Genomic DNA, 22,381 nt, shown 5'->3' on the forward strand with positions numbered 1-22,381 from the left:
TAAACTTTCTAAACTACTACATGGGCCACAGCAATGGTTCCCTCAACCCACCCAGCAATATTGTTAACCTATCCAACTATACTCTTAGCCCAGCAGAAGCAGCTGTCCTATCTCGGGGCCTCTCTGTCTGCCCCTCCACTCTCACGAACACGATACAGTTCTGTGGTGACCTAGAATCCTATTTTCGACGTCTCCGACTCAAGGAATATTTCCAACATACCTCTGAACAACATACTAATCCACAGAGACCTCCCTACCAACACTACAAAAAGAAGGATTCTAGGTGGACTCCTCCTGAAGGTCGAGACAGCAGACTGGACTTCTACATAGAGTGCTTCCACCAATGTGCACGGGCTGAATTTGTGGAAAAGCAGCATCACTTGCCCCATAACCTCAGCCGTGTGGAACACAATGCCATCCACAGGCTTAGAAACAACTCTGACATCGTAATCAAAAAGGCTGACAAAGGAGGTGCTGTTGTCATCATGAATAGGTCGGAATAGGAACAAGAGGCTGCTTGGCAGCTCTCCAACACCACTTTCTACAAGCCATTACCCTCTGATCCCACTGAGAGTTACCAAAATAAACTACAGCATTTGCTCAAGAAACTCCCTGAAAAAAGCACAAGATCAAATCCGCACAGACACACCCCTGGAACCCCGACCTGGGATATTCTATCTACTACCCAAGATCCATAAACCTGGAAATCCTGGGCACCCTATCATCTCAGGCATTGGCACCCTGACAGCAGGATTGTCTGGCTATGTAGACTCCCTCCTCAGGCCCTACGCTACCAGCGCTCCCAGCTACCTTCAAGACACCACTGACTTCCTGAGGAAACTACAATCCATCGGTGATCTTCCTGATAACACAATCCTGGCCACTATGGATGTAGAAGCCCTCTACACCAACACTCCACACAAAGATGGACTACAAGCCATCAAGAACACTATCCCCAATAATGTCACGGCTAACCTGGTGGCTGAACTTTGTGACTTTGTCCTTACCCATAACTATTTTACATTTGGGGACAATGTATACCTTCAAATCAGCAGCACTGCTATGGGTACCCGCATGGCCCCACAGTATGCCAACATTTTTATGGCTGGCTTAGAACAACGCTTCCTCAGTTCTCGTCCCCTAACGCCCCTACTCTACTTGCGCTATATTGATGACATCTTCATCATCTGGACCTATGGAAAAGAAGCCCTTGTGGAATTCCACCATGATTTCAACAATTTCCATCCCACCATCAATCTCAGCCTGGTCCAGTCCACACAAGAGATCCACTTCCTGGACACTACAGTGCTAATAAACAATGGTCACATAAACACCACCCTATACCAGAAACCTACTGACCGCTATTCCTACCTACATGCCTCCAGCTTTCACCCTGACCACACCACACGATCCATTGTCTACAGCCAAGCTCTGCGATACAACCGCATTTGCTCCAACCCCTCAGACAGAGACAAACACCTACAAGATCTCTATCAAGTATTCTTACAACTACAATACCCACCTGCAGAAGTGAAGAAACAGATTGATAGAGCCAGAAGAGTTCCCAGAAGTCACCTACTACAGGACAGGCCTAACAAAGAAAATAACAGAACGCCACTAGCAGTCACCTTCAGCCCCCAACTAAAACCCCTCCAATGCATTATTAAGGATCTACAACCTATCCTGAAGGATGACCCAACACTCTCACAAATCTTGGGAGACAGGCCAGTCCTTGCCTACAGACAACCCCCCAACCTGAAGCAAATACTCACCAGCAAACACATACCACACAACAGAACCACTAACCCAGGAACCTATCCTTGCAACAAAGCCCGTTGCCAACTGTGTCCACATATCTATTCAGGAGACACCATCACAGGGCCTAATCACATCAGCCACACTATCAGAGGCTCGTTCACCTGCACATCCACCAATGTGATATATGCCATCATGTGCCAGCAATGCCCCTCTGCCATGTACATTGGTCAAACTGGACAGTTTCTACGTTAAAAGAATAAATGGACACAAATCAGATGTCAAGAATTATAACATTCATAAACCAGTCGGAGAACACTTCAATCTCTCTGGTCACGTGATTACAGACATGAAAGTTGCGATATTACAACAAAAAAAACTTCAAATCCAGACTCCAGCGAGAGACTGCTGAATTGGAATTAATTTGCAAATTGGATACAATTAGCTTAGGCTTGAATAGAGACTGGGAGTGGCTAAGTCATTATGCAAGGTAACCTATTTCCCCTTGTTTTTTCCTACCCCCTCCCCCCCCCCCAGACGTTCTTGTTAAACCCTGGATTTGTGCTGGAAATGGCCGACCTTGATTATCATACACATTGTAAGGAGAGTGGTCACTTTAGATAAGCTATTACCAGCAGGAGAGTGTGGGGGACGACGTATTTTTTCATGCTTTGTGTGTATAAAAAGATCTTCTACACTTTCCACAGTATGCATCTGATGAAGTGAGCTGTAGCTCACGAAAGCTTATGCTCAAATAAATTGGTTAGTCTCTAAGGTGCCACAAGTACTCCTTTTTCTTTTTGCGAATACAGACTAACACAGCTGTTACTCTGAAACCTCTCAGGAGGAGAGCATCTCTATGCTCATCTTTCCTCAAGTATGAGGCAGCCATTTTTTTTGGGGGGGTGTGGGGTTAAGCAGTTCTGAGGGCTGGTTTGCCTTAGGCAGAGTACAGGGATTTGCATACTTTCTGACTATGTGTAAAGTAACACTCAGCCATTCTCTACTGCCCTCCATCTCAAGATTTCAAAACTCCAACCGGCAGCTGCCACCCTCTGAGCAGGGCTAGTATTATCCCCATTTTACTGATGGGTAAACTGAGGCACAGCAGTTAAAGTGTTCTGCCCAAGATCACTCTCCAAGTCCATAGTAGAGTCAGGTGCAGAATGTAGGTCTCTTGAATCTCAGTCAGACAAGAGCAGGCATGCATTCCACAATTTATCCATCCACTGAAGTGCAAAGAATTGTACAACTAAGAAATAAGTATATATTCACAGATCACAAATGCCCGGCATCCCTGCGGGAAGGCAGAGATTCCCATTTCAGTACAGGAGAAAATTTAGTTAGCGGTTGCAATCCTGAAAGGAAAAAAGGTTTGAATTTGAAAAGTTTCTTTCCACAAAAGATACTTACTTTAAAATACAACTCAACTCCTCCTCTCCCCACGCAAACTTCTTGTTAAAGGCATTGTAATAATAGCACTTCGACCTCTGATAACAGGGCAAGACATAATTATGCCATGGGTGTGTATGCAGACAGACCAAAGTTAGCTTTTCTTCTTACTTCTACAAAAAGAAGGTTCTCAGACATACGTCACATCTGCCCCCTAGTGGATGTACTGTAGCTAAAGTACAGAAAAAGCTACCTTCCTAGAACATGAAAGCCGCACAATTCATGTTAAAATAAAGAATCACGAGGACATGCAGATGTTCAGGTTCTGAGTGCCACATTCACTTGGCCATGCTCTATCATAGTCTGCATGTTAGTATGTGCAGGGAGAAGCATGGCCCTTTTCAATCTGGGAGCCTATTCTCAGTCCCAGCTTTCCTTATTTCACCGAGACACACAAGGTGGGAGAGGGAATATCTTTTATGGGACCAACTTCTGGTGGTGAATGAGATAAGCTTTGGAGCTAAACAGAGCTCTTCTTTGGGACTGGGAATGGTGCCTGAAGAAGAGCTCTGTGTAGTTCAAAAGTTCTCTCTCTCACCAACAGATGTTGGTCCAATAAAAAAAAAATATTGCTTCCCCCACCTTGTCTCTCTAAAATCCTGGGGGCCAACACAGCTACAGCAACACTGCAAACGGCCTACTTTACCCCATACTGATGTTAACATTGTCAGAAGTTCTGCCACAGACCAGACTGGATGTGTAGTGTGGCCAAGTTAGCGTTGCTGCAGAAGCTTAACTCTCACATTCCTAACTCTTCTCCTTGGGTTGCAGTAAGGTCCTATTATTCCATCTCATACTTGGGTTAAAAAGGGAAAAAACTGGGCAAGCCTGTGTTTTAATAAGGTTAGCATTTAAAAGGGTCAAGCTAGGTTTTGAGATCCATGCCTTACCAAGGTGAATTGGGAGGCAGGGACTAGAGTTCACCCCTCATTCGAGATGAGCTCCCACCTTTGCTACCATACTGTTTGGCTGAGACAGATTTATGCAAAGGTGCAGCAATTGCCCTGGTCAAGGTGGTCAGAGATCTGCTCCTTTCTCTGACAAAGGAGGTGCCCCCTAGCTCTCCCCCACCCACCTGGCTGGGTCTCTCCACTGTCTGACACTGTTGATCAAAGTATCTCCTCTTCCACTGCCCCTCTTTCCCAAGAGTCTGTATGTGTGCTGTTCTCTCCCAGTGCCCCAACTTAGCAAGCCATCCCTAGTGAGCAATGCTCGTAAGCAAGTGCTGAAAGCAGAGCCCAAAAGCCCCACTCATCTTGGTGGGACTTGTGCACTTGCTTGAAATGAAGGCCGTGTGTTAGCACTGGGGCCTTGCTGGCAACACCACCAATCTTGCCTCTCACCCAGTTGTTGATGGCTCATGGTTCCATTCTCCTTCCTCCCTCTCCTGATAATCTTACCTTCTTCCAGGACTTCAGTTGCTCTTTCCACTCCAGTAATTGCCAAATTCACCTCTCTACCACCAATCTGTCCCTCTCCCTCCAGTCTCACATGTCTAGCTGCCTCCAACATCTCTTGTTGGACGTCCACACCCCACCTACAGATGGTCGCTCCTGACCTGAACTACTCTCTGCCCCCAGCCTCTTTCTCCAAGAGCCACCTCACAGCTGTTGTTCTTGTTGTAGGCCCACAGCCCCAGCTCAGTTGTTGGGTTGCCTTTCCCTTCCTCATGTATCTAGTCTCTCTCTAGGGCCTTCTGAATTTCTCCAAAATCCAACTGTCATCCCTCACCCCACTATTAAAATGTCTCCATGCCCCCAGTCATCTCTCTACTAGATTACTGCACCTTTCTGTCTGGCAGCACCATTCTCGATGGACAGGAGTGATAAGAGGCAATCATCTCCCTGCATCACATTCTCTTTCAATCCCTCTGTTAGCTTCCTACTGCATCAGATCAGAGCTCCTCAGCCTCCCAAGGCCATGCTTAATCTTGGTGCCCTTCCCAGCCGTTGCCCTCCTACGCTCAATTCTCATTTCCACTATCTGTATGCTGGTCCGGGCACCTTTCTCTCTTTGTCCACCCTGGTTGATACCTTCCACCATGCATGGAACTCCGTCCACATTCGTCTCCTTTGGTTTAGTACATAAAACACAAGAAAGAGCCCATCACCGAGGCCCCCAGCTCCAGGGAGGGTACGGATTTTTTTTCCATGGTCTCCTTATTTCAACATGTTGTAACAAAGTTCCTCCTCTGCTTTGGTGGGTCCTGCACTTTTTGGCGGATTTGCTCACCTCAGAGGTTCACGGCAGCCCTCAGTTTGGCTGCTTCTGCTACAGGCTCAAACCTGCTGTTCACTCAGCTAACCTCATCACTGGCCAGCATGGGGGAAAATGGAGAACAATCTCTGCAGTCTCTGTTGTCCCACCTAGTGGGTCGGAGACAGGCCAGATCCCTTTCTAAATTAGACCTTCCCTTCTGGTGTTGCTCACAGACCAGGTCAACTCCTCCTGTGTCCAATCAGGAATTGGGGGGAACCCAGGCCTGCCCTCTACACCGGGTTCCAGCCCAGGGCCCTGTGGATAGTAGCTGTCTACATCTCTTCTATTAGCTGCATGACAACTACAACTCCAACTCCCTGGGCTACTTCCCCATGGCCTCCCCCCAGCATCTTCTTTATCCTCACCGCAGGATCTTCCTCCTGAAGCCTGATCATGCTTGTACTTCTCAGTCCTCCAGCAGCACACCTCTCTCACTCCTTGCACACCCTCCACTAACTGATGGGAGGTCCTTTTTAAACCAGGTGTCCTGATTAGTCTGCCTGCCATAATTGATTCTAGTATGTTCTTAATTGGCTCCAGGTGTCTTAATTAGTGTGCCTGTTTTAATTGGTTCTAGAAGGTTCCTGATTGCTCTAGTGCAGCCCCTGCTCTGGTTACTCAGGGAACAGAAAACTATTCATCCAGTGCCCAGTACATTTGCCTTCTACCAGACTCCTGTACCCCACTGGTCTGGGTCTGTCACAATATGTTTAGGGTCAGAACCCTGTATCTGGTGTTACCAGCTGAAGTCAAGCCGGGCACGGATTAGAATGTGGTTCCAGGTTATGCAGACTGCAGTTCAGCACAGACACTATTTATAAATTGCCCTGGATCATAAACATCCCCAAATGATTTGTTGTATTGGCCCTCAAACCAGCATCTCCCCGCAGCCTAGGTGCTCCCACTGCTTGCAGGAAGGAATCCGCACTATAGAAGGAATGCTCTTCCTCAGGTGAGTCCTGCCACAGCGGGGTGATGATGTCGACTCAGAGAGCTAGGAGTACTCATGAGAACAGGGAAAGAGGAGAGCTACTTATAGAATCATAGAATATCAGGGCTGGAAGGGACCTCAGGAGGTCATCTAGTACAACCCCCTGCTCAAAGAAGGACCAATCTCCAACTAAATCATCCCAGCCAGGGCTTTGTCAAGCCTGACCTTAAAAATATCTAAGGAAGGAGATTCCATCACCTCCCTAGGTAACGCATTCCAGTGCTTCACCACCCTCCTAGTGAAAAAGTTTTTCCTAATATCCAACCTAAACCTCCCCCACTGTAACTTGAGACCATTACTCCTTGTTCTGTCATCAGCTACCACTAAGAACAGTTTAGAGGTAGTTGAAAGCAGCTGTCAGATCCCCCCTCATTCTTTTCTTCCGCAGACTAAACAATCCCAGTTCCCTCAGCCTCTCCTCATAAGTCATCTGTTCCAGTCCCCTAATCATTTTTGTTGCCCTCCGCTGGACTCTTTCCAATTTTTCCACATCCTTCGTGTAGTGTGGGGCCCAAAACTGGACACAGTACTCCAGATGAGGCCTCACCAATGTCGAATAGAGGGGAACGATCACGTCCCTTGATCTGCTGGCAATGCCCCTACATATACATCCCAAAATGCCATTGGCCTTCTTGGCAACAAGGGCACACGGTTGACTCATATCCAGCTTCTCGTCCACTGTAACCCCTAGTCATTTTCTGCAGAACTGCTGCCGAGCCATTCGGTCCCTAGTCTGTTGCGGTGCATGGGATTTTTCCGTCCTAAGTGCAGGACTCATCCACTTGTCGAATGAACATTCTGCTTTTATTGGATTTCTCAGTGAGCTCATGCGTCCCGTTTCAAAAGGTACATGCCACAGGGGAAAGCTTCACCCATGAAGAAGTGTGGTTGGCTGGTTTTGAGAAGACCACAACTTCCCTTGAGAGTCCATTCCACAGATTGATACACCTCACCATGAGGAACTTCCCCGGTCAACCAGCTATATTAAACTTTCCTTTCTTCCTATTACTATTTGTACTTCCATATAGAGTCGTCCTCCCTCCATGGTATTCAGACCCCGCAAATATTTGTAGACTGCTCAGTCCTCATCACTTCACCAAGAGATCCATAATTAGCTCTTCTTCTCTCAAATTAATCCTCCCGCCCCCTTCCCTTATCCCTCCCCCACCTTTGTTGTAATTCTATGTTCTTGGCTGCATGCTGGGACACACTCAGGCTGTTCTGGGTCAGAAAGCAGAGATAGGGCCAGGAGCTCTGATCTGGTCACAGACCGCACAGCCGTGAGTTGAGTCACTGTTAGAGCTGGATGCTGCACTAGTGGCAGAGGTTGGGCAGGGCTGCTTTCAACAGACAGTTTATCTGGGGTGGTATATTGAAAACTCTTAAAAGTGTAGCTATCACTTTAAATTTTATGGAGACTTCCTGGTCCTGCTTGCAGGTTAGGGGGCTCTGTAGGAAGCCTGTGTTTTGTTACTTTAGCAGTCAGTCTGCAAAGAACCAGCTTAGAGCAAAGTGGGTGGGTTGTTCCTCTCTACCTTAAGGAGCAACCTGCTTTGTCTCTCTCTCTGCTTTGGGTTCTTGTGCGTTAGGGTTCTGCATTTTAAGATATACAGTCATTCTTTCTGGAATATTGCAACATAACATTTTTCCCCATCTAATTTCTCTGTTTGTATGCTGTGAACATAACAGCTTGTATGGCAGAGATGTAGAGCTATTCCTCCCCTTTTGTGCTGCTGTCCTATTAGGCCCTTAGTCCCACACATTTTCGCTCTCACCACCTTCTTTATCTGTAGCCGTGGATCAATGTGGCCACTCAGCTGACTAGGTCTTCACCATGCACTGCTCCCTCACCTTTATTGCCAATGTCTCCCTGTCTAACGGTCTCTCAGCATCACTCACCTGCCCCTTCCTCCTCACGCTGGTTCCATCTCTCTCTATGTCTACCCCGCCTCATTCTCATGCCGGTCAGCTCAGGCACTGGTTCCTACTCTGTGTTCTTCCCTAGCGGGAGTCCATCCCACCAGTACCCTACCCTCGGCTAAACCCCAGCAACCACCTTTCCTCTTGCAGGAATCCCATGGCCATATCGACTTCCCCAACAATGAGTTTACATGCCTCCTCTAGCGCTGCCATTTTCCTGGCCCAGCACCTGTACTTCTCCATCCTCAGAGGCCTCCAGAGATCTCTCTCCTCAGCTCCAACTCCCTGCGTAAACCTAGAGCTGGACAGGAATCTTCTGACAAAACACTTGTCAGAAAATGCCTGTTCACTGAAACCAAAATGTTGTAAGAAAACACTTCGGTTTCGCCAAACTGTAGCCAAACCACAGGCTGAGTCCCAGCAAATTTCTCCCTGGTTTATGGTCACCTCCCCTGCGGGGAGGCCTGCTGCTCCAGGGCCAGGATGCCCCAGCTTGAACCAGGGCTCTTAAGGCCTAGGGTCTCTGCTCTGTGGCAGGGGCAGCTCAAGGAGTCTCTCACAAGGCAGGGGCAGCTGGCTGCTGTTCCATAAAAATGAAATAAATGTAACCCCTTTGGGGTTGAGAGAGCATGGCCCCTTTAAATTTTTTTTCCTAGGGGAGAGGGGGAGCAGTAAGAGAAAAGAGGGAAACCCAGGGGCATGGCTCTGGAGCTAGGGAGAGAGAAGGGCTGCAGCCTGGAGACCCAGGATGAAGTGAAGCAGAAAGAACCTGCCTGGGAAGGACAGGGCCACCGGTGGGGGACACCCCAGGACAGGAGCCCGGAGCACTATGTCAGGGAGGAATCACCTAAGGAGGACAGGCTGTGGGGCTTGAGTACTGGGGCTTGTGACTGCACTGGGAATAAGGAGGGAGGCTGTAGCTAGTTAAGTGCGGGAGGTGATCGCTCTGTGTGGCTTGGCACAGAGTAGCAGAAGAGGGCACCGAAGAGGTTTGTTGGGGAAAGTTCACGGGTGCCAAAGACGACCAGGAGCACCCAAGACCTACCACTGAACTGGAACTTTGCTCAGGACTCCTGAACTGTGTGTGCAGACACACTGCTTAGTGTCTGCCCTTTCAGACTGTGCTACCACTGGGCCTGAGGGGCCTTGGTTTGGATGCAACCCTGTTCTACTGCTTCCCCTATACTTCCCCTGGTTGTTTTTCTCCTCTCATCCCTCTGTAAATAAATATTTCCCTTTGTTATACTTATTGTGCTTTTCCTGTGGGTGTGTGTGTTCACTCTGGGGGGTTTGAAACAGGTGCCCCTGGGGTGGAAGGGATTTTTCCTGCTGCATTCCTGCATGCGCCATGTCTTGGCCAGAGCTGCCTGCAGAGCAGACTCCATCTTGGTCACGAGGGCACTAAAAAAAATGGTTGTTTTTTTTCCAAAGCAATTTTTGGGGGGAATTTCCTTTGCATGGGAAATTCTGACATTTCTAGTTTTTGTTCTGAATCTGAACAAAATAGTTTTTGAAATGTCAGATGTTTCCATTCAATGGAAATTCCAAGTTGACAAAAATCTACCTAATGCCCCCCATCTCACCACCATCCCTCTAATTTTTCAAGTATAAAATGACCAAATTCCAACAGGTCCCTCCTACCTACAATATTCTCTCCCACCTCCCGTCACAGGTAGATTCCTCTCTTTAAACCCACACACCCAATACTTCTCCAGGATTCAATATTATCCATCTACAACTAAAATTTGTCCATCCCTCATCACCATCAGCATGGGTTTAGAGTAGACTACTACTACTACCTCATCCTCTGCAGTCACGAACACTGCAATTTTGCTCCCATCCAGTCCATTAAAAATGCTGCTACTAAGATAATCTTCTTGGCTTGTCACCTCTTCTTTCTTTCCCCTTTCTCCATGGCACCACACCCAAATGGATAGTCTTCAGCTTTAGGGCCTTCCTGGCCAATCCCCTCCCTCTCAACAACACATGCCATTGAGCCACTGACTCCTACCTTTGCTCTGCCAATGCCACCAGACTTTTGTGACCTAAGTCCAATTTCTCCTTCTGTGCTTTTGCCCACATAGCCCCTATGATTGGGAAGCTGCCCCTAAAAATCTGCAAATCAAGATATGCTCCTTTCAAATTCCACCATATTGCCTACGGAACCCTCTACAATGGCTCTGTAGCTGGCCTGCCAACACTTCTGTCTATGATGTTAATCACAGTGGTTTACCTTGTCCCTCCCAATCCCATTGGTTATATGCACCTGTTCCCTTGTCCTATGTATTGACTGAGCTCATTAGGGAAGGGACTCGTGTGTGCACAATGCTTAGCGCTCTCCATCGGAGCCTCTAGGTGCTATTGTAGCAAAGGTTTGGTTAGCAATTTGGTGTGCACTTGAGTTAGTGGGACAAAACCCTCAGCCTCATTGTTGAGCACCAATAAAAGAATGTCTTAGTGGAGGGGGCTGGACTGGATGACCTCTTGAGGGCCCTTCCAGCCCTACATTTCTATGATGCCCTGTGATCAGATGCAGCGAGGCCTGCCTTCCTTCCCACTTACCATCCTAGAAACGAACACACACTCGGCAACTCACTTCCTGGCCAATCTGACATCTTGGGAGCATGCTCTGGGAGGCTTAGCTCCCCTGATTTTGTGCAGCTCAAAAACAAACTGGAGGAAATACTCTGGGATTTTGGCTTTTGCAAGATGGTGGAGCTCAGGTTCATCATGGAAGGCTGGGGATGGGCTTTGGCTGTGAGGCCTGAATGTGGCTGTTGAGATGGAAGGGGTGACAAACAGCTAACAAATTAAGCATCTTCTGGATGATCTCTAAGGAACACTGTTTTCTGATGGTGAGGGTGGTGATGATGCGGAAGCTGTGTTGTCAAAAGACAGGGTCACGCACATTGTTCTCCACACTCCTTGCAGGAGAAGAGCTCAAGGATCACAATTGTTTCAACACAGGGGAAAGGGGATGGGATTGTGGTAATCCTGCTCTATCCTGGGGTGTGAAATATTGTTGAATAGCATCATGTGGGCACAAAAAAAAGCCACTGATGTAAAGAAGCCAGCTCAAGTGCCGTTTGACCATCAAAAGAAATGCTTTGGTCTTGTCAACACAACTGGTAGCAGCAGTGGCTTCCCTGAGCCAGTGCTGAGAATGCTTTGGCTGCTAGCATAGGCAGTACCAGAAAGTCTCCAGCTCTGTCAAACCATCCCTGAGACTTGCTTCCACCCTGTCTCACTCTTACGTACTGTACTGGTGAAAAAGAAATTTTTCCCATCTACTCTAGCAGCTAAGCCGTTCCAAAGACTGTCCGCTAGTAACAGATTTCCAAAGCTGGTTAACTTCCTAGTATAGACAGATCCAACCCAGGCATACAGCGCTACAAAATGCAGCCATTTCAATTCAGGCCAGGTCACCGGCACAGAAATGGACGGCTGCTCCCACCCAAAGGAGATGCCTGGGACGTGAGTGTGCTTTCATGTCCAGTTTTATTAGTGTTGCATTAGTACCATAAAATAGTCGATGAGGTTGCGCACATTGCAGTTCGTTCCAAAAAAGGCTATTTACATTTAATTTGTCTTCATATAAAACCTAAAACCCAAACAAAACAACAATGAAACAGATGGACAACTTAGAAATCTACAGTGGTAACATCCCTTCATTTGACATTGTCACATGTGCAGCAAGCATTGCTCAGACTATCTCACACACTAGTGTACCCACACGAGCAAGGTGCTTCCTAAAGAGTGCTCTGAGTAAAGATGCACTGCATGCCAGTCAGACACACTAAGTTCTGGGATTCCTTTTATCCGGCTATACAGAAGGGGAAGCCAACCTGACCGGGATTTTGATGTGCTTCCTTTTAAAGGAATTAATGTCCTGCTACTTGCAAAACTATGGCTCCTCCTCCTCTCTAGCATCAAGTCCTAAAGACTCCACAGAAACCCAGGAGAGCTCATCACTCCCGTGACTTTGCAAGAAACTTGCCAAAGGAGCGTCATCAGGGTCTGTGGGAGATGCTGTGCTCAGATGATCACCTCTCACACTGGGCATCCCAGTGAGAAGGTCATACTAGAGTTTTAGCAAGTCTCCACAGTTCTAATGGCCAGGATATGGAAGTGCACTGAATGGAGGGTTTTTAATCATCTCAGCATCTCTAAGCAAACAATATGAAGAAAGAAAACACACCAAGATGTTCCTACTGCCAAGAGCTTTCAGACTTTACATCCTGGGGATCTGAGCTGAAACAAAGCTTCCATCCGAAGTAAGAAGCCCCTGTCTTTTCAGTACTTCAAACTACAGGGAAAGAATACAGGCTCTCTATTGTCACCAAGATGTTTTGCTTACAAGGTTTCAAGGCATCTAGTACTATTTCTTGAACCCTCAAAATGAACGATTCTTAGAATATTTTCTTGATACTAAACACGTGGCCAGACTGATCCGAGATGGTAGCGATAGCTAGCCCAAGACTAACAGGATATACAGGTCAACAAGAGTGTTTTAGAGACATTAATGGAACAATGCTGGTCAGTTTGGTTTTTAGCTGGATCAACCGGCCTACAGGTGGGTATGGCGATTCTATACAAAACCACAAAAACTTCCCATTCTACTACTCCACCCTCAGATCTCCTCTCTAGGACATGACAACAAGGCTTGCCAATAAAAGCAGCAAAATGAAGCCAAGGGGAGGTTGATAAGTATCCTCAAACTAAGGTAATAGAGGAATTTTATACTTACATTTGAGATATAAACTGCTCAATGGGGCTGTTGTTGGGTTGGGCAGAAAAACGTGACTGGATTATATGCAATTGATAACTGCAGGTGAAATTAATGGAAAGTCAGAGGTTAAGTGAATACTGCTGCTCCAGCTGCTGTTTTCTTTAGGGCAAAGAAAAATAAATGCAATTCCAGCAAGCATTCAAAACTAGTAAGGATATTCCCTGGCTTGCCATGGTAGACGTCTGCATTTCATTTAGCCATGGAAGTGTAGAACCAGAGCTCCAGTACTTGGCCAGCCTACTAGGGATGCCTCCTTAGATCCCACCTCCAAGGAAGGGCTGGGGCCAGTCTCCCAAGAGAACACCAGTACAGGGGAATGGCAGCTTTGCCAACAGGAAAGTGCTGGAGTCACAGCTTGGGGCTCCATGGAGCAGTCAGTCAGTATCAAGGCCCGGGTCAGTGTGTAATGGGAATCAAACGGATCTGCTACTACAGTACATTCCTGCAGGAGGCAAGGAGATATCAGCAATCCCAACACAGGTGGGAAACGGGGGGGAAGTTTAAAGGTGACAAGGTGGCATGCAACCAGCTGAAAACTAGGCAGTCAGCTCTCTCCCCACCCCTCTGCCTGTTCACTGCTAGAAATCCAGGGGCCGAAGTAAAAGCGACTTCTAGATTTCCAGTTAAAGCAGGCTGATTCAGGCCAATGAGATAAAGCAAATGAGTTTCCTTCGAGTCACACTCTGGTGGAGGTTCGTGCAGGTCTCTTTTCATTATTCCATAAAGAGTTTTAAAACTGGGGCTGTGCAGGGTTTCTTGCTCCATTAGGGTCAGTCTTCTGCACTCATCACCGCGAAGGTGATCATCAGCCCCCTGATATCCTGATGGCCCCTTTCAGAGAACTGAAAGAACAAGAACTGGCACCTCCCCCCCGCCCCCCCGGTCAGCTCTGCCACAGGGCGTACAATGGTAGAGTCACAGCAAGCTGGCACACAGCCCAATTCTTCAGAGTGACTTCCTGTGAACCCTGGAATTGGTGGTTGGTGGGAGAGCACCACGTGGGAGACCGGAGCTCAGCTCAGCTCACCCTGAGAGGAGGCTCCTGCCACTGCTTTATCAAAATCATTTCCTATGGAGCAGCACATTGTCTGCACAGCCCGACTGCTGTAATACTCTGTTACTGCAGAGCTTCAGCGCTCAGACTTCCAGAAAGTTTTCCTAGTGGTCAGGGACGAAGTTAGTTGTGTGAAGAAACTCAGAGAAAGTAACCACTGTATAAAACTTTAACAAACATTCCCAGGGAATCCAGCTCCAACCCTTGGCTATGAGGCAGGGCAGGACCATGACGAACCACCAAGAATGAAGCTTTCCCAAGATCAATGCAGTTCTGCCACCCTAAAAACTCCAGCCTGAGGGTTCAAGGAGGGTTTCCTTGGAAGCCTTGCTACAGCAGAGAGCCCACTGCAGATGGCTGTGCTGCCAAATAGCAGCTTGCCAGAGGTAACAAACTGTGCTGTCTGCAAGTGCATGGGTACCAAGCAGGCAGAAAGTTTTCTGGTGAATTAGATTTCATAAAATGTAATTAAAATAAAGAACTAATCCACATGAAACGTTACACATAGTAAGAAAGGGGGCAACATACATTTGATAGGCAGGAGCCATGAAGTCCCATACTGGCTACTGTTCGTCTCTCTATAGTAGGTTGAAATACAAAGAGGAGCAAAGTGTCAAATCCTTCATTGCCCCGGTAAACAAAGTTATTGCAAATAGCCAGTCTAAGCCTGCCGCAGAGCTGCAGGGGCCATGAAAGTCAGGCAAGGGTCTCTGCCAGCGCTGGTGTATAATAAGCCGTGGGACTGAAATCAGACTGGATTTCAGTCACTCTACTTACACAGGGAAGAGGGATTTAAGGAAGAATCTGAACTGCTGACTTCATTAAAAGGCTTGTCCTGAGACAACAGCTTCAATAAAGAACACTGATGTGCTCGTGTGCTCATTCTTAAGTTGTGGCTGTCAAGCAACACTGCGCTAACCCAGAGCAAGGCACAAGCCTCCTTGCAAGATCCTACGCGTCAGCCGCCACTATGCTGAAGCTAGAGATTCTTTCTGCTCCTGTTACAAAGCGTTAAAGGGAAAACCTACCCTCTCCTCAGGGCTGCCATAAGCGAGTGAATAGATTACAGTAACCCCCCACCAGCTGCATCAGCGTTCGTGTGCGGATCTGTGCACTGACCTGCCCAGCTTCTCAGAGGAGTGTGCATTGCTGGGCTGCTGAGGACCCTGCCAGTCTGATGAGAGTCAATTCCTGGACATGGCTGAAATTGCACTAGAAAGTTTCTATCTTATTAAACATGTGTCTAAACCAGTAACCTGAGCAGTGAAGGGAAGGTGCATGTACTGTTTGCTCTGCGGATACTCCTCTTCACTGTGAGGGGGAAGAAGGAGGCACTGTTCTCATTTAGGGCCCCGGGCACTCTCACTACCTCAGCAGGGCCGTTAGCTGAACACCCCCCCAGCTGCCCACTGAAGTCCTGCCCAAGTCAACGAAACCCCTCCTGCAGGATGCGCCTTCCTGGGGCGTGACCCACACGCAAGGTGGAATAGGCTCCCCAGCCATTTGCAAATCTTTGTTCAGTCAGTCATTGTCCCAGAACATTTGAACTCTGAAAAATGCTTAACGTATTGCTGTCCCTTTGAGAGGGTGGGGGAAGGAGCCACTCTGGGGATCTCTGAACACAGGCCTGAGCAGTGCAAACGCCTGCCCATGAGACTGGAACCCCCAGGAGGCTCCCTTTATGCAGCTGCACCCTGCTCATTCCAAGGGTGGGGTGTTGGCTCCTCTGCAAAGAAAACAAGCTCTAGCTCCTGAGCCCCTGGGTTTGGCAGCATCTGCATGGAGGCTCCTCCCTGGAGCTGTATTGCCAGGGGAGCCCCACAGATCCAGCCCTGGGACCCCCTGGAGGAGTAGAGCAGGGTTACAGGTAACTTTGCTGTAGTGTAATTCCTTGCAGGGTTGATGGGGGAGGATTTCTGGGCAAAGGCTCCACCCCTGGGAATTTCAGTCCACGTGCGGCTGCCACCAGTGTAGTGTGCACCATGCCTGGTAGAGGAGGGCTTCACTCAACTCCAGGGAGCTAAACCAGGTTAAGCCGGTGGTGAGAAGGATCAGAGCCTTGTTCCTCCAGTTAGAGCACCCTGATGCCCCTTCAGCAGAGCAAAGCTCTGTCCTAAGCTAGGGTAGGATTCCCAGCGAGGAGAGTTGCCGCAGTAGCTCCTACACCACCCACACACCCAGCTGCAAATGTGAGTGGGAGCCAGGGGCTCCAGTAGCTGAGCCTCCTTTGGCTCCAGAGATCCCCTGCTGCTGACACAGCCCTGTAGGGCTACTGACATTGTAAATCAGAGCAACCTTCAGGCTGCTTTAGTATACCCTGGGAATGGACTAGCACTGTGATATTTTAAGGGAAGGGGAAAGGAGAACATACCTAGGTTACAGCTTCCCCCTCGCGAGCTGCAGTAGTGCTCAGGCTGTAGTGGCCAGTGCATTTCACACAGGCACTGGCTGGTTTTGCACAGTAAATCCTTAATCCCTGAATGGTGGGTTCTGCTAGCTGCAAGCTTGTATCCTGCTGGAGTACCTCCTTTCCCATGGAGAGAAGCCCACAGGAAGTACAGGGGCACTGATTGACTCCTCCACCCTCATTTTCTGTGGCAGGCCCCTCAGCCCCTTGCAGGATGGATCCTAAGCCGGCACGTGGCCCAGCTGGCTAAGGGTGCATTGTGCAACACAGGTGCACTGCTGGAGTCAAAGATCTAGAATAGCTGAGAGACCCCTCAGGTGACACAATCCGGGCACGAGGCATTCCAACGCAGTCCAGACAAGCCTAAGTTCTCTGTCTCTGCTGTCAGAGCTGGCTTTGCTACATGGCCTCCTGCCTTGGAAACGGCGGCAGCAGCTCACATGGCTGGAGGGGGCCCCTAAACAAGGGATTCCCATCTGGAGTGTGTGTGTGTGTGAGGAATCTTGTACACACTGCCTAGACGAGAGGGCACATTCGGAATGAGGTATGCAGGTGGCGCGTTTGCTGTGAGCTGGTACTTTAAGTCCTTTCACATGCACATGTGCTTTTGCTGTGTGGGTGTGAATGTAGCTGGTGTAAAATGCAGCTGCTCATGTGTAAGGGCTCAAGGGGCACAGGAACTAGCCAGTGGACTAGTGCTTGACTCATTAGACAGCAGCTGATCTTTCCTGCTGTCTTTTTTAGCAACGTAATCAATCTTTTTTAAAAGCATTAAAAATATTTGCACCTGTAAAAATCCATTCTCATGAGAGGCCGGGCAAGGTTTTATTGATGTGCATAATCTGTGTGAAAAACTAAATAGCTACAACCCCACGGAACTGGTGTCCTTCAAATCCAGCTACGGGCTGCAGGGGGCATTGTGATGGGCTTGGTTGGGTTATTGGGATGGACTTGGAGCAATGGGATTCCTAAAACAGACATTTCATACTTTGTATTTCAGTCTCTGCCCAACCTGAATCAGGCACGAGTGTTAACATGCCTGCCCATTTCAGTTGCTGGCCTTAAAACAATGACCCTCTGGCATTTCTTCACTTGTGGAGAATCCCAGGGTTTCCCTCAGTTATTAGCTTGGTTTTTGACAGACAGCGCAATGTATTTCACATTCTTGGTACCTGAACTATTTGGTGGTGAACCAGGCTCTACTTTCTTAATGTGAAGTCTGGGAGGGTAGAGTTAAACATTTTAAAACACTTAATCCTCCCAGTACCTCCCACTCTCCCCTCAAAAACCACTCAAGCCCAATCCAGAACACCCAGCCACAAACACACCGAGGAGGTTTCAGGTTAATAAGCAGTGCAGTTATCCAGCTATCTGCTCTTAAGTTCTCCAGCAGGTCACCCCACTTCTGGAGGTTCTCCTGGTAATTTCCATGTTATCGGTACATCTCTACTTAAGACTGTTTTTTGCTTTGTTCAAGGGGTTTCCTTTCCTTGTAGTAAACTTAAGAATTAATAGAAAAAAGTAATTCAGAAGTAATCCAGGCGCATCTATAAGTAATCTGCAGGAGAGAGCAAGCAGATTTGAGTCAGAGTTGGCATTCAGATTCCTGGCTCCTGGGTGTGCAGTCTCCACACAGGCAGAAAGCCGCCCCGCTGAAAGCAGTTAGAAGTTAGGTTTGGAGTGTCCGAATATGCAGATGGGAAAGTGCTTGACATGGGAGGACCACTGTGCTGCCAGCTGAAAGAACTTCACATCATTCCACTCTACGCCATCAATCAGGACTGCAGGGGAAGAATAGAACAAGGAAGCAGGTCAAAAAGCACCCAGCAAAACAGACACACTGGAGAATCCCTATGCCAGAATTCTATGCCATCACATCATCCTTCCTCAGTCAGTACAGGAAACAGATGCTGCACTGACAGCTAGATAGTAGAAAAATTAGGAAGACGGCCCAGTCAATTCTTCTGCTGCCCTGAAGATCAAATGAAAATGGCTCAGCAGCTGGGTTGGGAAAATATGCCAGTCGTCTCCCTGCCCACCCCCAACAGTGGGAAATTATTGTTGACTGCCTGCATGCATTATGGAGAAATTCTCTTCCTCTCAAACATCATGGAGAGGCCACAACCAGAGCAAACAAGATGGACCACTGGTTTGTTCCAGAATCAACACTTATAACCCAGAAGAGTTGAGAACAGTAGTTCTCAACCTGTTCCCAACAGTGAACCCATGTTACAAGATAAAACTTCTGGGACTCCTCTCCCACCTAGCTACAAAGGAAAAAGAGGGCTGTCATGCCCTCCGAGACCTGTTAGTAACTCCCAGATTGAGAACCTAAGGTTTAGTGGCTGGCTGGCTCTATGCCATGTGTGGATTTCCCCATGACGGGAGAATCCTCCTGCAGCCAGATCCACCAGGTTCAAGTCTGCTTTGTGTCACAGACCAGCACGTCCTGGTCAAGCACTGAGATGGCTGGCTTACAGGTACTAGAGCCATCATTAGCAATAAAATGCTCCCTTTTACTACTGGAAATGATGCAATAATTCAGCACTTACCCCGCAGCATATTCTGCTGATGTTTTGCCGTGCAAATCAATCTACTAATTCCTTCAATGCATTGACTCTTAGACTCAATCTCCTTGTCTTTTGTTTTCTTGGGCAAAAACATCACTAGAAGAAAATCAAACCAAACATGCTTGATCTCTACCAGCCACAAGAAGTTATACTGAAAGAATTAAGTAAAAATACACTGAAGTCTGAACTTTCCTCTTTGCCAGGAGTTTGAATGGCCAGGTACTCCCCATGGTTATTAACATTTCCAGTTCACAGAATTACTTACCAAGCATTGCCACCTTACAAAGTGAGCCGTATTAACTGGACCTTTTTAGAGCCCCAAAGTAATTCATATTGCCTCTGAAAGTCTTCGTTGCTATAAGTCTCCCCTTCATCCCCCTAGGGCAATTCCCCTGCTGGGAAAATATCCAGTCTATTAAGACAAAGTTGTGCACTGCGAGCTTTGGTGGTTGGCTCAAATGATATAAAATCTGCTGTGCTCCCATGGAGATTCTTGCTTATTGCAAGAGGTTTCTAGAGCAGAAAGCCCCAGATGTTATCCTCACTTGCAGCTGAATGTGGCAACTAGTGCATATTCACTACACAAACACCAGGTCAACAGCTGCTCAAAGGGACAGCCGAGATAAGGGAGCTCCTGCAAAGAATGGAACTGGGCAGGGAGGGGAAAGGTTAGGAAGCTTTTCTGAAAAAAGGTACCAAGGTCTCAGGATCCATCTGAATTAAGAATCTGAAATTAACCATCTGGCTCCAGGAAAATTGCTTCCAAACTGGGGATGAACACCCTAGACACCCCAGCCTGAGTGATGTGGCATCTGCTCAGCATTAACTCTGGCCCAACACTGCAATGGGGCACCCATGCAGGGCTCATTGCAAGAATAGATCCCCTCGAGGGAAAAAGTTACCAGCTATTGAAAAGCCAAAGCCATTTGCTGCAACACAGCACATTTTCAAACCAAGTGCTGACTAGCACAATTCGACAAAGTGCTGGAGACTTGATGTGTTCACAGTCCATTGCAATATGGCAGTTGCTATCTCCCCAGTTCTTGGAGAATTATTTTTTCAGGCCCATGCGCAGGCCCAGTGGAGAGCTGTTGTAGAAGACTCCTGAAGGAAAAGGAATTCTAGAAGTGCCTCTCACTGGTAATAGATTTCCCAGAAAGTGTAATTTCCTGGCTTTCCAGTATTTGGGTCCCCCCCCCACGTCTAAACTTCAAACATTGTTCGGCTCCCCAACAATCCTCCTCCTTTTTGAAATATTCCTGTGTTTACAGCCTTACAGGGAACAGGAAGAAGACTGAGCTCCTAGGTTGGAAAGGTGGTTCTGGTCATACTTGGAGAATGGAGTTTAAACTTTAGGTGGGGCACACGTGAACTGGAGGCTGCCCTTTGAAACCTGCTGGTCTGATTAATCTGGGTCAGAGCTCATCTCTGCAGCCTGCACTCTGTCAGGGACCTGGGAGGATCCTAGTGATAAACACAGAGCCCTTCTTCCCCCCTTACACCAGTAGCTGAAGTAGATCCGTACGTATGGGAAGATACTGCTGTGGCTGACTGCATTCTTGAGGCTAACAGCCTTTTAATAGGCACCGATAGCCTTTTGTCAGTATCCCTTGCTGTGTGGTTTAGCTTGGAAGGATGGAGATGTATGATCAATCCTCAGTGGAGTCAGTAGTTTCACTGGGCCATGTTCTTGTTCCTGTTATTTCCAACATCCACATCCTCTCTGGTGCAATCGGAGTCCCTGATGCCTCTAGACCCCGATCCGCAGTAGCACTCTTGGCAGGGGAGCATTTCAGCACTCTCACATCAGGGGTCCTGAAACAGGATCTCCTTGTCTAGTTGTTTGCTGCAGGGCGAATAGCTCTCCTTGGTGTTTCCATGGTGCACACTACACCCAAGCTGTACACCTCTCATTCTCCATTCACTCTTTTGCTCCATCTCTTCTGTCGAGCCCCTCGCTTAGGTGCTTGGTGCCCCGTGTATGCACAGGTGCTTTTCAGACCAACTGAGCAGTCATCTGGCCTTTGGTGTGTTGCTTCTTGTCTTCTCTTGCTGTTTCTATAAGGTCAATGTCTCCGGTTGGATTATCACATGCGATCCTCAGAATGGGGGATACACCTACGAGATCAATCCTCAGCCGGTCGATGTTGTTCCTGACTTCAACTTGTGAATGGAAATTCCTGGCCCCAAGCCTGCCAGGCTGCCATCAGCCTTAATGACTATCTGGGGTAGGCGTTCCCCCCTCAATCACCAGAGTGAGTTTATCTTTTGTGGCATTTCCATCAGCCTGGTCCCCTCCTAGCTTTAGAGTGAGACCATTTCTTGCTCATGTTTGAGTGTGAAGGGTCCTAGTGATCCATCCTGAATCTAAGTTTCTAACACCCATGAAAGATCTCCAAACAGCTGAGTATCAGCCTAACAGTTTGGGGAGACTGTGCACTGCCCGGTCTTTTGCTGCTTGTATGAATGACAAGGTCTCCTCCCACCTTTCTGAATCACGTCTCTACTCATACCTAAATACTCTCCCAGGTGAGCTGGCAGCATCTTTATCACTGCCTCTGTGGCCTCCTCCAATTCCCTCTTGGTTCTGGCCTTGATGAGAATGTCATCTACACAGAGAAACAAATGCATGCCCCCTGGCCTGGAGCTGTCCCACCAGGATCTCCATATTTTGTGAAGACTGGAAGCACTACCCATTGATCGGGTAGTGATCAATGGCTCCATGTCTAGTTGGCAGCCGGTATCAAGTGGAGTGCCCCAAGGGTCGGTCCTGGGGCCGGTTTTGTTCAATATCTTCATAAATGATCTGGAGGATGGTGTGGATTGCACTCTCAGCAAATTTGTGGATGATACTGAACTGGGAGGAGTGGTAGATATGCTGGAGGGGAGGGATAGGAAACAGAAGGACCTAGACAAATTGGAGGATTGGGCCAAAAGAAATCTGATGAGGTTCAATAAGGATAAGTGCAGGGTCCTGCACTTAGGACGGAAGAACCCAATGCACAGCTACAGACTAGGGACCGAATGGCTAGGCAGCAGTTCTGCGGAAAAGGACCTAGGGGTGACAGTGGACGAGAAGCTGGATATGAGTCAGCAGTGTGCCCTTGTTGCCAAGAAGGCCAATGGCATTTTGGGATGTATAAGTAGGGGCATAGCGAGCAGATCGAGGGACGTGATCGTTCCC

At 48.0% G+C, this 22,381-nt stretch overlaps 1 protein-coding gene across 10 annotated transcripts in view; it reads right to left on the reverse strand.

Moving 5' to 3' along the window:
• Positions 1-22,381, reverse strand: part of PACS2 (phosphofurin acidic cluster sorting protein 2) — a 209,266-nt gene that overhangs the window by 12,259 nt on the left and 174,626 nt on the right. For 8 of the 10 annotated variants that reach the window (XM_073356256.1, XM_073356258.1, XM_073356251.1 and 5 more), the window contains 2 exons: positions 19,180-19,293; positions 17,418-18,408 (listed from right to left, as the gene is read on the reverse strand). The exons of the other annotated variants lie outside the window; for them this stretch is intronic. In XM_073356256.1, the coding sequence (XP_073212357.1) occupies positions 18,290-18,408; positions 19,180-19,293 (233 nt within the window). In that variant the 3' untranslated portion in view covers positions 17,418-18,289. Of the gene's footprint in view, positions 1-17,417; positions 18,409-19,179; positions 19,294-22,381 lie in introns of those variants that run through there. 10 annotated transcript variants of the gene reach the window in all.

The sequence above is a fragment of the Lepidochelys kempii genome, chromosome 8 (genome assembly GCF_965140285.1).
Source record: "Lepidochelys kempii isolate rLepKem1 chromosome 8, rLepKem1.hap1, whole genome shotgun sequence".
NCBI classification, from domain to species: domain Eukaryota; kingdom Metazoa; phylum Chordata; order Testudines; family Cheloniidae; genus Lepidochelys; species Lepidochelys kempii.